Here is a 16,831-nt window from a genome sequence, read left to right as displayed (position 1 = left end):
TCGTCGCCAGAATTGGTGAGAGGGCAGCATCCCGATTCGTATGACACCTTACTTGACATGCCTTGATAATGCGACACCGAAGTTACCGATGTGGTACGCGTTATCATGGAACAGCCATTGGGTCTTGATTCCGCAAGCTGCAACCGGGCTCGGCTCGGGCCAGAACCTAGTTCACACGAGCCCACGCACTCTGCCTTCAGGATTGTCAAGGCCTGCCATAGGAGTGACTGATAGGAACTCGGGTGTCCATTGTATGGTTAGATATAGAGCTACTATACCTAAAGCAAGGGGTGATTACACGACTTTGCCCAGCTGTCATGCAGCCAGTTGTGTCAAATTTAGGAGGCCAGCCAGGGGTGGCATAATACATGCTGCAGCCCCTGGCGGCCCTGGGTACACCTATGCCCTGAGTTACAGGGTCTGATAAGGTGGCCCAGTACCAATTGGTAAATGCACCTAGGGTACATATCGTAATTTAGAAAGAGAACAGCCAGGCTGTGGGTCTGATTGGCAGGCCCACAGCCAGAGAAAGTCGTAAACCAGTGAAACAAAAGCAAAAAATCTGGGTGATCATAGGATTGCAGACCCTACTCTCCTACACTCATTGCTATCAATGACCCTGCAAGTCAACACCGTCTCATCCTCCTGCTTCAACACCCTCCGTATGCTCCGTAATATCTACAAATGGATCCCCACCGAGACCAGAAGGACGGTCACCCAGGCCCTCGTCAGCAGCAAACTGGACTAGGGCAACGCACTCTAAGCAGAAGCCCCGGCCAAACTCCAGATGCGACTCCAACACATACAGAACGCCTCTGCACGCCTCATCCTCGACATCCCCTGCCACATCACAAAACACATGAGAGACCTACACTGGCTCCCCGTCAACAAGAGGATATCCTTCAAGCTCCTCACCCACGCCCACAAGCACTCCACAACACTGGACCAGCATACCTCAACACACGACTCACCTTCTACCCCCCGTACCGCCAGCTCCGCTCCGCTGACCTCGCCCTCGCCACCATCCTACGCATCCAAAGAATGCCAGCCGGCGGAAGATCGTTCTCCCACCTCGCCGCCAAGACATGGAACACCCTCCCCATCGACCTACGGCAGACGCAGAACCTACTGACCTTCAGGAGATGCCTCAAGACCTGGCTGTTCGAGCAGTAGCAACCCCTCAGCCCCAGGGCCGGACTGAGAACCAAAACCGGACCAGGGGCGGGACTGAGAACCAAAACCGGCCCTGGCAAAGTGCTCGGCCGGCCCTCTGGGGGTGCGACGAGCTCTTTGCCGGGGTCGGTTTTCGGCCGATTTTGTTACACGGTCGATTTTGCAGCTATACTGCAAAAACGGCCCTGTAACAAAAACGGCCCCCAGAGCCCAAAACCGGCCCCCACCCTTGCGGTGCATCGGGGGATTGCCCGGTGCCTGCAATGGCCAGTCCGGGCCTGCTCAGCCCCCTACCCATAGCGCCTTGCGACTCTCACAGGTGAGTGTTGCACTTTACAAATTATTGATTGATTTATTGATAGTTGTTGAAATGTCACTCATAATTACACTGAATTTTTGAGAATGTCATACATAGCTATCTAAAACCTTTTCAGCTATGTTCCCTGCTCTGTCATTCTCTCTCCTCATGTTTTAATTTACAATGTGATTCCATCTCAAAAATAAAAATTCCATTCTTTCACTCCGACTCTGTGCATATGTTTAATTTTCACTTATTTCACTTTTCCTTCTTTGTACTACTTGTGATTTGTTTAAAAAATAAAAATGCCTTTCTTCCACTCCCACTCCGTACCTGTGTTTAATTTTAATTTATTTCAGGCTTCCTTCTTTTTGTACTACTTGTATCTTGCTTCAAAAAATAAAAATTCCCTTCTTTCACTCTGACTCCGAACATGTATTTATCTAATTTTCATTTATTTCACTGCTTCCTTCTTTGTACTACTTGCCACTTGCTTTAAAAAAATTAATTCTTTCACTGTGACTTCGTGCGTGCATTTATTTAATTTTCATTCATTTCACCTTTCTTTCTTTGTACTTGTTGCGATTTGCTTTGAAAATAAGCATTCCACTCTTTCACTTCGACTCTGTGTATGAATTTAATGTTCATTTATTTAACCTTCCGTTCTTTGTAAGGCTTTCGATTTGCTTCCTGTCTCTTGTGCAGCAGTGGCTCCAGTATTCAGAGAAACGTCAGATAATTTATAGCTTGAGCCTGTCTAGTATCCCATGAAATCGTGTATCCCCGCACTCAGCCCGAGCAGAGATCGACTGCTTCTGTCTGATCCTGCCCGGGCTGAGTTAATTCTCCGAAGACGGCCGAAGTGAAGGGGATACACGATCCCAAGGGGATACCAGATATTACACAACACCGGCCTCGGTGCAGGGCAGGCCTACTCATATCTTGTATACGCAAATAAGTTTCCTGGCTCCCCATAAACTTGTCTTCAAAAGGTAGTAATGGGCTTAAATCTAAATACGCTTTATTTTCATCTGGTATTCCATCAAAGAAGGACCTGTTCCCCTGACTCGCCCTCTCCCCCCTCCAACTTTCTCTCTCCTCTCTGGGTGTGCTATGTTACTAGAAGCCCTTTGCAGATGTGTTAAGAGAGGTTAATTCGCAGCTTACACACGCAAATGCTTTTCACCTACAGCAAATATTGATTCACTCTAAGTCCGTTTGTGTGTTATGCAGGCTTCATTTTGATTTCATTTCTTTAAGGGGGAAAGTGAACACCTGGGAACAGTCTTCCCCAGCTCTTGCAATACTTGCGGTCGTGCCGTGGGGGTCATGGGTCATGTCGTGCAGGGCCGGGGGTTGAAATAAAAAAATTTAAACTTACCAGGTCCTCGCCGTCTGTGCTCCGGGGTCCAGGTCCCATTGCTGTTGGCGCCTAGCCGCCTACAGGAACATCCGCCGATCCCTCACAGCCAATCCTGGCGCCTTAGGGCACAGTTACTCTCTGCCCGCCCAGCCCATTAGAAGACGGAGGCTTGAGCCTTTGCTTAACCCTCTCTCTTCTAATGGGCATGCGCCAGCCACAGCAGGCACTAGTGCGCATGAGTGGGCACGGAGGAAAAATTCAGCCTCCGACCCCACTCATGCGCACTTGTGCTGCTGCCCCTGGTCTGACAATGTGAATGCCTGTCAGTTAGCGTGACGTCGGGCCGCCCACCCCCTTCAGACTCTGAAGGGGGTGGGCGGCCCGGCATCATGCTAACTGACAGGCATTGTCAGTTCAGTTCTTCTCCATAGGTATCTCAGACTGAACTTAAGTAAACTGACTGAGAGTTCAGTTTACTTAAGTTCACAAAAGCCGAGGGAGCTGCGGGCACGGACGGCTGGTGAAGCAACGCCCCAGTGCCCTTAATGGACGCACCGCCACTGGCACAATTGAGTTTTAGCTGAAGGCAGTGCCAGTTTCTCTCAGTGGGGCAATATGGTGTTCAGTGCGGGAGAGAGCATGTGGCACTCTGGCCAGAGATGCTAAATTTGGAACTGGAGAACCATGTTCAGCCTTCATGACCAGTCCACCAGACAACACTCCTGACAGAGCTCATTCGATGCTACACCTTAGAAGGCCCGATAGACCTTTAAGCCCTGGTGTCTTAGCACCTGCAGGTGGACCCTAATGGTGGCAAGTGTGAATTAACCCTGAAGGCCTGTCCACCACAATCCATACTGCAGTTCACCTCTAGTATTGCTCAGTGCTTAATTTGTAAACAAATAGGTGCAGGAGCCTTCGTGATGGGGCCACCGCAGTTTGCAATACACATTTCTCCTGTCAGCGCTGCTAATTACAGAACTTACAGAACTACTAACCATCACACTGCTACAAGTGTGAGAATTCTGACTCCCAAGCTTTAAAAATGCTTTGGTTGGCTGGTATTAGTTGTTTTAAACATGTATTGAATTAATAAATAACTGTTTTCCTGCTCATCTTTAAATGAACAGCTGTTCCAAGTGCCAGTGCTGGCAATTAAGTGCAGGTGCCGAGCGCCGGAAAGCACCGGCTCAAATTAAGCACTGGTCTTGCAGGCAGGCATACGAAGAAGCAGACCCTAGATCGACAGCGACTCTGTCACTGAGGTCACTAGACCCTTGAGGCCAGTCCACCTCACCCATTGGTACCTCCATTGGCTTTTTTCAGCAGTAGAAGTGCACCTTACCAGGGGTTGGCAATGCAGGATTTGCGTGCACACCAAACTTAGGGGGTCATTATAATGGCGGTGGGACCGCCACATCACCCCGTCGGTGGCAGTCCCACTGCCATCAGTGACTGCATCACCGCCCGCCATGTTATAATGGGGGGCGGTTCCCTGGCGGTCGGAAAGACCTACCGCCAGTGTGGCGGATGGGGTCCGTGGTTCCTACAATGCTGGTGGTGCCTACCAGGCACCGCTGTAGGGATTCCGATGTCCCTTACCTGCCATGGAAAAGCTGGCAGAAAGGGACATTTGGGGGCTGTAGCAGGCACCTTTCCCCCTAGCCCCCAGACATGCGACCTGGGGGGCACCTATGGTGCCCCCTACATATCACTGCACCATGTGGCATTATGCCTGCCACGTAGTGCAGTGATATATTTAACATGTCCCTTTTTTTCATTGCGGCAGACAATGCAGCCAACAGCACCTGCTGCAATGTAAAAGATTGGCACTGCGTACGCCGGAGTGGCGGTTGCATTGTAATGCCTATCGTGGGGCCGCCACCTTGAAGGCCAGCGGTCCCATTTCCTGATTCAATGGCGGATGGACTGAAGTCCGCCTGCCATCATAATCAGCTCCTAAGTTTGCAAACATCATGGTCTCTGCTTCATGCACAAACACTTTTAACCCGTGCAGCCTGCTTTCGGGTCACTGGAGTAATGAAGCAATGGAGGCCAAAATTATGTTGCAGTGTTGACTAAATTATGCAACAATAAAAAAGCTGCAGCGTAATGCACTACATTTTATGATACTTTATTATTTTGACATATTTATACATACTAACAGCCTCTGCAAAGCTTTTGCCTCATCAGTACCTGTGCAACATACAAATACAGCAGTGGGAAAGGTGACCAGTCAACCTTTGCAAAGAGCCCTACACTTCACAGCAACATAAGTCACATTTCTTTTAGTAATTTTTGATCCGTTTGAGCGACAAAATAGTTTTTGGTGAAACCGTTAGATTATGCAGCAGATGATATATTATGTGGCAAATATGATACAGCCATAGTTAAGTGGAAAACATTTTTACACTTAATTTAATTTTGCCCCAACATTGTAGTTGATCAATTTGAGAGTTCCCCAAACCCAAAAGTCGAGTTTGGGCACAATTTGCATTTTAAAAGCAGTCCTACAACACAGGGCTACTTTTAAACTGACCTAAGGCTTCAGCAGTGCACACATGCAAGCGCAGAAAGGGCTGCTGGCCTCTAAACTGCCATGTCCTATTATATTCTAGGGACTTAAAGGTAGTTCTAATCACCATGCCCTATTATGTACTAGGGCCTTATAGGAGAGGTCATGCCAATCATAGGGGTACCATAACCCAAAGTGCACCCTAGTGTATGTAGGTATTTTCACTGTATTTGTAAGTGTCTCTTTCAGAATAGCACTGACCCTGGGCCTGTTCAGGCAGAGGCCAGGGTCAGTCAGAGTCAGGTACCACCAGTACCAGTCAGCAAAAAGTTGGGGAGTGCCCACGGCTGCTTTGCAACACTATAGAAGGGGGAACATCGTTTACAATGCTGTGTTTACACCGCACTACCTTAACAACGCTGCCATTACAACGCAAGTCGTTACTACGACTTGCGCTGGATGGCGCTGTTGGTTAAGGAATATTGTAATTTTATATTCCAACACCTGCCCTACTGTTACATGGAGTGGTATTGGAATATAAAATTATAATATTCCACAATCCATGCCCTCCAACGCAAGTCGTTTTAATGACTTGCGTTGTAATGGCAGCGTTGTCAAGTACCGCGATCTAAAAGATAGCGTTGTACAGACATACATCCCTATAGAAGCACAAACTCAGAATTTAAAACATAACACAATGGTTGGGGGAGTTCTCTTTAGTAATCAGAATTGATTTCTATCCAAATGAACCCATTTTCCAACATTAGAATAAGGAAAGACTGGGAAAAAATCATAACGTTCTAATCTATACATTGAAGTTTTCATGCAGCTCTTTGATGACGGTTAGGTTTTTAACTTATGAATTGCAAATACCAAAAAAATCTCTCAGACAAAAGCAGAAACTCACTGACCTATTTACATGATTTGCATTTTGTGATCTGCGTGGTAGACGTTCTTTACAGCAGGCATATTACCCCACTGTGGCTACCTTACCATGAGTCAAAACTTCCACTAGACCACACACAATACTCATAGTATTGCCCGGCAAGCCCTCCTTGGCGGCCTGCAGACCTTGCAGACATCGTACCTGTGTTTTTTAAAAAAAATGTAAAGTGTGTCAGCAAACACCGCCGCAGCAGCGTGGACTCCGAGACACTCTGCTCTATGGGGGCCTGGCGATTCATAACAAAGCCTCATTAACAAGTAAATGGTCTTTAAAAGACCTGCAAAGTACTTGGTGCGGCTGTGTGTGTGCCAGGGAAGCTGGGATGAGTTGACAGAGGCAGACAGAGGGAGGGAGATAGAGGGAGGGAGACAGAGGGAGGAAGACAGAGCGAGGGAGACATAGGGAGGGAGACAGAGGGAGAGAGGGAGACAGAGAGGGAGACGGAGGGAGGGAGACAGAGAGGGAGACAGAGGGAGGAGGGAGACAGACAGACGGAGGAGGGAGACAGACAGACGGAGGGAGACAGATAGAGGAAGACAGATGGAGGGAGACAGACAGAGACAGACAATGGGTGGGAGAGGGAGGGAGACAGAGGGTGGGAGAGAGGGGACGGAGACAGAGGGACGGAGACAGAGGGAAGTAGACAGGGGGACAGAGACAGAGGGCAACAGACAGAGGGAGACAGACAGAGGGAGGAGGGCGACAGAGTGAGGGAGACAGACAGACGGAGGGAGACATATAGAGGGAGACAGAGGGAGGGAGACAGACAGAAAGAGGGAGGGAGAGGGAGGGAGACAGCAAGAGAGGGAAACAGAGGGAGACAGAGAGAGGGAGAGAGACAGAGGGAGACAGAGAGAGAGGGAGACAGAGGGAGGCAGACAGAGGGAGGGAGTCCGGGGGAGACCGAGGGAGGGAGAGGGAGACAGAGAGAGGGAGACAGATAGAGGGAGACAGTGGGAGGGAGACGGAGGGAGGGAGACTGAGGGAGGGAGAGAGATGGAGGGAGAGAGATGGAGGGAGGATACAGACAGCGGGCGAAAGATGGAGACAGACAGAGGGAGGAGGGTGACAGACAGAGGGAGGAGCGCGACAGACAGAGGGAGGAGGGCAACAGACAGAGGGAGGTGGGTGACAGGGAGGGAGACAGAGAGAGGGAGACAGAGGGAGACAGAGAGTGAGAGGGAGACAGACAGAGTGAGTGAGACAGAGAGAGAGAGAGGGAGATAAAGAAAGGGGAGGGAGACAGAGAGGGAGGGAGACAGAGAGAGAGGGAGTGAGGGAAACAGAGACAGACAGAGGTAGAGACAGACAGGGACAGACAGAGACGGATAGAGACATGGGCAGACAGATAGAGGCAGAGACAGAGAGACAGAGAGGGAGACAGAGGGAGGGAGACAGGGACATATAGAGGCAGAGACAGAGACAGACAGAGGCAGAGACAGGGACAGACAGCTAGAGGCAGAGACAGAGAGGGAGGCAGAGGGAGGCAGATGAAGAGATAGAGAGGGAGACGGAGGGAGACAGAGAGAGAGGGAGAGAGAGAGAGAGAGAGAGAGAGAGAGACAGAGAGAGAGAGAGAGACAGAGGGAGACAGAGGGAGGGAGTCAGGAAGAGACAGAGGGAGAGGGACGCCGAGAGAGAGGGAGAGAGAGAGAGGGAGACAGAGAGTGGAGACAGAGGGAGAGAGACAGAGGAAGTGAATGAGATAAGGGAGACAGAGGGAGAGGGAGACAGAGGGAGGGAGACAGATGGAGGGAGACAGAGGGAGAGGGACGGAGACAGAGGGACGGAGAAAGAAGGAGACAGAGAGCGGGAGAGCTAGAGAGAGGAGGGAGACATGGAGAGAGAGAGAAAGAAGTGTGTATGCCGGGTCTGCTGGCTCAGTGGACGAATGCGTCCGCTTCAGGGGCCTGTGTTCAACCTCCTGGTCATAGGTTTTTTTCCTCTAGCCCCGCCTCCCGCCCCACTGACCCCGCCCCCACCGGTGCGGCCCTCGGCCACAAACCACACTGTAAATTTGGCCCAGCGAGAAAGTTTGTGAGTACCCATGCACTAGACAAACCTCCAATCTCTCTCAATAAAGAAAATTAATCACCAAAGTTATCTTCACATTTTTATTGTTGCCTGAAAATTGCTGGAGACCAGGAATACAGCAGCAGGTACCTTTTCAAACCATAATGCACTTGCAAACACAACGCCCCACCCTAAGTAAGCGACCTTTATTTGCTTGGTGCATGGCGATGCAAGATTCATAATGTTTTTTTAACATTTGGTCTGATCACTATATGAATGTAAATAATAATAAAGCATAATGCAAACTGCGACTACATGCCTGCTTTATTCAATATTTCAATTCCAAAGTATGCAATTGTATTTGTTTAACGGGCGGTGATATGTATAGAGTCACTGACTGGTAAGTCCACAAGGTTGTCCCTGTCCCCGCCCAGAATTTTAGTGTCTCCTACGCCCCTACCCTATTTCCTTTATTTTAGTTGATCAGTAGGTTTTACAACTGTTTTCTATAAAAAGCGTTCTAGCGTTTGAGATTCGAAGCCTATTCTTTTGAGGGTATATAGAAAGGTCGCTTACAAATTGTGGTTTTAATAATTTATTCAGACTCTTAAGTTAATTGCAATTGACTATCATTTGCCATCATTAGCTTCCCCTGCCACCAGTCATCAGGAAAGCATCAGTTACAGCAATACTGGTGACAAATACGGAACACGCTGTCTACTTCATGGTACCAGGAACTCTGCGAAAATGAGGCTGTGTTTCCAAAACGATCCTTTATTTCACAATGATACAAAGCTGAGCAGGTGCACATTTGCACTTACTTTTCGACTTCCAGGCACATTCAAACCCATTTGCACACGCCGGTGATCAGTACAAAATTGCGTTTTGCACCAGTCCATGCTTACAAATTTTGGGACAAATATTAGTGCAAAACTGTAATGGCACCAGTGTAATATCAGCAGTGCAGGAATATTGATGGAAAACGGAGAATGTAATTGCCTCGTGGCAACAGTGTCCACAGGCTTTGTTATGGGTGATAACTAAGCACACCATAAACAGATTTTCTGATAATGCAGACCCACACTTTCCAATCTTGGGAATTATGTAATTCTTTCTAAAATGTAGCAGTAAACTATGTATCATGCAAGCAACAGAGGCAAACTGTAAAATCACCTAGAACGGGTGCGGTGCACTTTGACCAGACATAACGTCATGATAATGTCAGCTACTCAAAAAACACCATAATGCAGTCAGGGAAGGTTCCTTGCATTGTTTTCGAACAGAAATAGTGCAAAGAGGTCGGTAATAGCAGGGATTAAACAGAGCGCGCACGCACAAATGTCTCCACGGTTCTATAAATGCAAAGAAAGCCAGGACAGGAGTGCGCGCGCATAATCAGCCCCAGCCGTGCATCTGTGATTGTGAGCTTGCGATTTCCCAAAAATAAGCTACGACAGTATGAAACTTCTCCAACCTTTGGGTTTTACTCACCGCAATAAACGTATTCCATCGTTAGATATCGCGAAATGCACAAGGTATCTTTCTCTGGTTCTCGACAAGAGGCCTGAATGAAGAGAGTAAATAAAACAAGTGGCCCCAGAGTCGCCATTCTCTACTCCTTCCAGACAGTAAAGAGGAACACGTTTAAGTTTCGTTATTATTAAGCAGCGCTCCACGCAGCTTTTAAACAAAAGCACATTAACTCTTTCAGATAATGATTATTTGAGTGGCTGAAATAAACACTGACAAAGCCAATAGCTCAGCATTTAACAGGGCATGCATGCAAGCATAGGTAGGAACAAAAAGTGTGTATATGGAGGCTTAACCAGTGGCAGCTGGCAATGTTACTAGAGAAGGAGGTGGAGGGTGACACGTGGAGAAGTGTAATCTTTATCCCATTTGAGATACTGTAGAAGTGCATCATAATTCAGCCTAGTCCGCACTCACAAATATATTCTGTGTGATTAATGTTACTATTTTGATAGTGCATACATCATGATTTGCTGTAAGCGTGCATGGAGGTATTATGTTTCTAAGAGCCATAGGATGAGACTTACCGAAAACTCACGCAGCGCAGCCCCCGAAAAGGCTGTGCTGAGTTGCGCAACACGGAAGGAGCAGGAAAGTGCCATATATTCAGAGATTTGGCTCTCTCGTCCCCTTTCCCTTACCCCATTGTACGGGAACCTTCCTGTACATAATAGGATGCCCCCACACAATGCAACGTTTTCCCTCTTTGTATGTGTGCTGCACAGTGCAGCATGCCTGCAAAGTCGGAAAAGGAAGGAGAAATTAAAGCATTTCACCTTCTAGCACCTACTTGAAAAGGGGGCAGTTTTCTCAAACTAAACCCAATCGACTTTATTTAGTAAATTGGGTTTAGCGTGAGAAACTTTGGCTATTTGCATTGGAATGCACATGTCCCAGTCTTGGTATCACCCATGGCGTAAAGTAATGCAAAGCAAACAAGTTAAGCGCTGGAAAGTAAATTGGAAAAAAAAGATTTTGCGTTGATTTGCGTCACTTTTGTGACGTAACCATGGCGCACAATCTTAGTAAATCTCCTCCCCAAGTGTGTTAACAGGTTAGGGGGTTCTTTGAGTACTACAAACGTTTTTTACTATCTATATGTATATAAATATATATATATTCCAGCTCCCAAGTACACCAGTACAGCACTCACAAGAAACTTTCCATCCAAAGTTTATTTGGGTTCTTTGTAACACAAAAGACGCGTTTCGGCGACTGCCTTTGTCAATTTCACATGGCAGCCCGAGACAGAGGTATTTAAATCAAATGTCAAAACAATTTATTGGATGTTCGTAGTGAGGTACAACCACAACAAACAAAGGACTAACCAGATGAACTTAAAATACATTTCGGCCATCTTAGAACGTGCAAATCCTTATAATAGTAGTGCAAGTAAGTGCAACTATATACCATCTTATAAATGTGCATCTATGTACATATATACATAATAACACAAGAATTCATAAGAAATAATAATAATTCCCTGTATGGGCCCACGTTGTGCATTGGTTAATAATTAGGTTGTGAATGGCAATTTAAGTAACCAAAATGTAACAAGATACCGCCCTGGATGGGCATATTGCCTGAACATTCAATATTGACCTCATCAGTCTGAACTTAATGCCAATGAATTAAATCTATACATTTTATATAAACTGTACAGATCACAATTTTTGTTTCTCATGATTGAAATTTAAAATTCTAAATTACGAATGGAGACACAACTTCCTCATGTAAAAGATGATACACTGATAATCAAGGAACATCGGTTTACAAAGAAGTTATAATGATGATAAGTTATAATCTATTATAGACATAGAGAAAATTCAAAAATGGACCCGTACAAGATGTAACAGTTATCCCACTGTGCATCCAGTATTTACAAATATGTACATATATTACACAAGATCATAGGTGCACAGATAGTTCCTCACCACTGTTGAGTCCCTGAGGTATTTTGGTCTGCATGTCGATGATATAGCGGGATTCTACCCTGCGGAGTCTGAGTAATCTGTCCCCTCCGCGAGAGTAACTTATTTATTTATTTATTTTATTTAAAGAGTTTTATATAGCGCTGGCTAGTCCCGGAGGTATCAGAGCGCTTTACATGAGAATCAACAATATAACAGAAAATCAACGATGTAACAGAAAAAGTTCAACAATTACACAATAAATCCCCACAAAATAGGCAATACAATTAGGAGAGGAGAGAAAGGAGAGAGAAAAGTAGTGGAGGGGGCAGGGGAGGTGAGAAAGGGAGGATAAGGGAAGAGACAATACGGAGAGATGAAAAGAAGTCTGTCTAAAGACCGACTGGGTAGGTGATGACCAAGGAGGCAATCCACGGCCCATCTCCCCTATAGGTAAACCAGGTAGCTCCATCGGGCATCAGACAAAAAAGCTCCTTGGCACATGATCCAAGCAGAAGTAGCGCAACAGGTCCCTATTGCTACTATGGTGGCTTTCAAAGTGGCGAGCGACCGGATATGATTCATCCTTATTAGAAATAGCTTGCATGTGTTCAAGGATCCTGATCTTAGTAGGATGTATGGTACTACCAATGTACCTAAGTCCACACGGACATACCAAACAGTAGACCATGTGGCTGGTGTTGCAATTCATCCATTTTTCAATTGTTTTAGGTTCCTTCACACCTGGTACATCAAACGATAAAATCTTGCTGCTGTTTTTACACGTCTGCACTTTTTGCAAGGATGAAAGCCTTTTATTGGTCCCAAACTAACTCTTTTGTAGAGAATAGTGGCTCTGGACCAGATAATCTCTTAGGCACCTTGACTTTCTAAAAGACAGTTGGGGTGATTTTGCTAAGTCCTCTCCAATGACCGGATCAGATTTGAGGAGATGCCAGTTTTTTCTCAGAGTTTGTCTCAACTCATTATGATTACTTGAGAAATCAGTGATCAATCTACGCTCTGTATTTTGGGTCAGCTTGGCTTGCTCTCTCACCTGGGTAGTTTTTTAAATCCAATGAGCAATTAGTGTTATCCTCGTGCACTCATATATTCTCTATTTCAATTAAACAATCTGTTCCATCAAGTTTTAGTTAGGCGCTCATTTGTCACACGGAGTCTGCCCATGCCTTTAAATGTCCAAATGTGATGTGGGAAGGGTCACCTACCCACTAGAAATGTGCGCACACTCTATCATGAAACGCTGGGTTTCTTCACAAAAATTCTAATTTATTTGTTCAATGTTCATAATTCAATCAAAGAACTTGATTTAATTCCATCTTCAGATTAAATTTCATATGCTGGCATAATTCACATCTTATGTAGCAATTAATCAAAATGGTTCACAGTTTTTCAAAACCCAATGCATTTCGGGGCAGCAGAATGGGACCCTTTGTCAGGGGTCTGTAAAGAAAGGAAACAGGACCTGTTCATTCACTCCACTTCATAATACATAGTGATAACAATTGAAATGCGTGCTAAACGTGTATATATTGCAAATATAATTAAAAAAACTGTTAGTCAAATCATAGCGTGAAAGCGGAAATGCATTCTCATCCAATGGTGAATTGTTAAAGCTCAGTACTCGACAGAGACGCTATGTAAAGGTGGATAGTACACAAATGGGTTTATCAACATGCAACATGTGTGCGGTTATCAAACTTGCGAACGTCACTTTTGTGACGCAAACACGGCGCATAATCTTAGTAAATCTCCTCCCCAAGTGTGTTAACAGGTTAGGGGGTTCTCTGAGTACTACAAATCTTTTTTAATATATATTAATTTATATGTATGTGTGTATATATATATATATAATTACCTACTGGCGGTCGCCAGTAGGTAGTTATAGTTAGGATTTTTTTCAATGTTAAATCTCAAAATTCTATTTGGAATAACTTTGGCGCCGGTTGACGAATCTGCCTGAAAATTTCCTCAAAATGGCCTCGTCGAGCTCCGGTCCTTCCCTGAAAGTTTGGGGGGGATGCGTCAAGCGGGGGCCGAGATAAAAGGGGGGTCCCAAAACGCGTTTTCCCCATGTTAATTTCCATAGGGCGGTCGACCTCACTTTTAGCCCGAACGGCTGAATGGATTTACACCAAATTTGGCAAAATTGTAGGGACTGGTAGCCCGATGTGCCTTTGCTATGTCTCAAGATATGTGCTCCAGTGGATTTTGAGTAATTTAGGTTCAAAAAAATATATATATCTGTAAGCGCGCCCCGGTACGCGCTCCAGGGAGCGCTCCGGGCGCGCCACGTGACTTGCGCACAGAAAGCTGATTGGCTCTCGGGTGTCTGTAAACATTCCAAACAGTCCGGAGCAGCCGCCATCTTGTGTCTCGGTAGGATCGAGACACAAGAGGTGGCAAAAACAAAGGGGGAAATTACCATAAGGGGGCAGGGGTAGACCCCCCCTGACCCCCTAGGTTTGATTTGGGGGTCATAAAAGGGCCCCGCAGGGCATAAAATTATTATTATTTTTTTTCGATTTTCGCGGGGGGAGCGCCCGGTACGCGCACCGGGGAGCGTACAATGGGGGAAAAAAGGAAGACAGTTTTTAAAAAATGTAGCATTTTCATATAAATTGAGGTAGTTCTGAAAAGAACTGTTTTTTTTTCTTTTTGTTGTTTTATATTTTTGTTTTGTTTTTTGGAACTTTTTTGGGGGGGGATTTTCAGAACAATTTTATTTTTTTTTGTAGTTTTTCTGGGGTGAAACAAAAGACAAGGAATTGCAAACAGCTCAACTGGAGCAAAAAAATAGAAAAAAATTAAGGTTGCTTGCTGCAGTGATGGTTGTCTGCAGCTCGATTAAGTAAAGTGATGCTCTGCTCACCATATGATATTGTTTTGTTGCAATATATGCAAACAAATTTAAATTTTGAAAACTTGGTTTGGACATTAGGGACCATCTCCCTAGCCTCTGCACCCGATGGAGTGGGTTGGTTGGAGGTGCTTGATGTAGAAGGATGGGGAGGGTTCTTGGTCAGTTGCCTGACTTCTGCTCTTGAATAATTGTTTGGGTGCTTACTCTGCATATGCCTTATCATCGTGTGGTTCCCAAACGAATATTTCGTGTTTGGGTTCCCTCTTGACAGTTCTTGGTCACAGATGAGGCAAGTCACCTCTGCTGCATTTACTTTTTTGGCACCCCTTGGCATTTTGAAAAACTCCCAAATAAAATGTTCTTTGGGTTTGTATGGGGGATTGTCCTCAGGCAGATATTGCCTCTCCTCCTGCTCCTCTTCGTCTTCCTCTTCTTCATGACCACCAATGTGGTCTTGTGGTGGTCTTTGTGGTGGTGGTGGAGGTGGTGGTGGTGGTGCAGATGCACCTGCAGCTGCTACCAGTGAAGCCATTTCTCACAGAATGCAGGTCTTCTTCACTCAAACAACAAAGTGAAAATGAGGAAAAAAGGGGGGGTCTTTGATCATTTGGAAAACAAAACTGTTGTGAACCAATCAAAAGTGTTATTTTCAGGACACATGACCTGACACGCTTACGCTACGCGTCCCGGGGCCCGCCCTGGGGCGCGTCGCATAAGCACGTCGAATGCTTCTGGGTGCGTTCACGCCGTGCGTATCACGCGGACGCGGCTACGCGATACGTCACGATCATGTTTTCGTTCGCGACATTGGCGCTAACGGGACGCTTCCCGGTTCGCGCACCGGGGCGCTTCAAACGAGTACGCTCTCCGGGGCGCTCACCGGGGCGCGCACCGGGAGCGCTCCAAGGGAAAAATAATAATAAATAAATAAATAAATTTTTTTAAAAATGGGAAAAATTGTAGGGACTGGTAGCCCGATGTGCCTTTGCTATACTCAAGTGGTTTTTACGAAAATGAACTTTGAAAAAAATATATATTGTGCTACATTGGGCTATATATATGTTAGAGCCCAAATGTAGCAAATGTAGCCCAAATGTAGCCCAATGTAGCCCAAAGATGGCAACCAGAGACAAAAGAAAACAAATGTAGCCCAAATATCAGCCATATGTAGCCCAACTATAGCCCAATGATAGAATGTACCAGAGTGTTCTGAAGAACAACTAGAGCGTTAACAGTCTTACTTATAAAGTGAGACTTATAGTTAGGAATTAGCATTTAAAAAACCTATGAAATTCACTGAAAAAACCATAGGTTTCACACCAGTTATAGTTAGGAATTAGCATTTAAAAAACCTATTAAATTCACTGAAAAAACCATAGGTTTCACACCAGTTATAGTTAGCTGGAAATTTTACTGACATAAAACCATTTAAATTCCACGTTATAGTTAGTTGGACTCACTATAACTTACGCGCCTGCAATGCACTGCTGATGACGTCACATATTACATCACTCATGACATGGTCAGTGACATCACTCATGATATCACTGATGACTCCAGAGTGACAGACCTCCTTTCAGTGTATTGTAACCCTTGAAACACATATTCAAAAATAGAAACGAACATTTACAAAAAAGTAGAGATACCTATACCAGTTACAACAACCAATTCAGTAATTCCACCATTTATATACACATCCACTCATTCACCAACAGTTCTATATAGTCATTCATACATATACTCATTTATCATATGTAGTGAGACACTTACATCCGTTAACACACCAACAGTCTTCCAAAAGTTACTCACACACATACTCACACATGCAAATAAACTATGCATATACAGCTATACACACACTAGCACATTACTTCTAAGGAAACGTACACATACTTACTCTCTTAAACAATCACTTATAGAAACACATACTTATTTAAACAGGAACTCTTTCAATCTCTCACTCTCACATATACTCACTTATATACATCAATACTCACATATACTAGATTAAAACATATGTAGTTACTCATAAAGACACTAGTGAGACAGTCATTCACTCACTAACACACACATATACACACTCTTCCACCCGTACAGTCCTGCACATATGCTGTCTTCAAAACACATACAAACAGTGAGTTAGTCATTGATGCATCTATGTGCTAAGTAACACCCCCACCAAACCATACAGACACTCAT

General features: G+C 45.3%; 1 protein-coding gene across 4 annotated transcripts in view; it reads right to left on the bottom strand.

The window, feature by feature from the left end:
* LY96 (lymphocyte antigen 96) overlaps positions 1 to 10,039 on the bottom strand; it is a 636,369-nt gene extending 626,330 nt beyond the window's left edge. For all 4 annotated transcript variants that reach the window (XM_086965896.1, XM_086965895.1, XM_086965894.1 and 1 more), the window contains exon 1: positions 9,800 to 10,039. In XM_086965896.1, coding sequence (XP_086822022.1) covers positions 9,800 to 9,917 — 118 coding nt within the window. In that variant the 5' untranslated portion in view covers positions 9,918 to 10,039. The remainder of the gene's footprint in view (positions 1 to 9,799) is intronic.
* Positions 10,040 to 16,831: the final 6,792 nt, after the last annotated feature.

Source organism: Lissotriton vulgaris, chromosome 4_1, assembly GCF_964263255.1.
Source record: "Lissotriton vulgaris chromosome 4_1, aLisVul1.2, whole genome shotgun sequence".
Lineage (NCBI taxonomy): Eukaryota > Metazoa > Chordata > Amphibia > Caudata > Salamandridae > Lissotriton > Lissotriton vulgaris.
The sequence above is the reverse complement of the archived record's forward strand: the minus strand, read 5'-3'. Positions and strand labels throughout refer to the sequence as shown.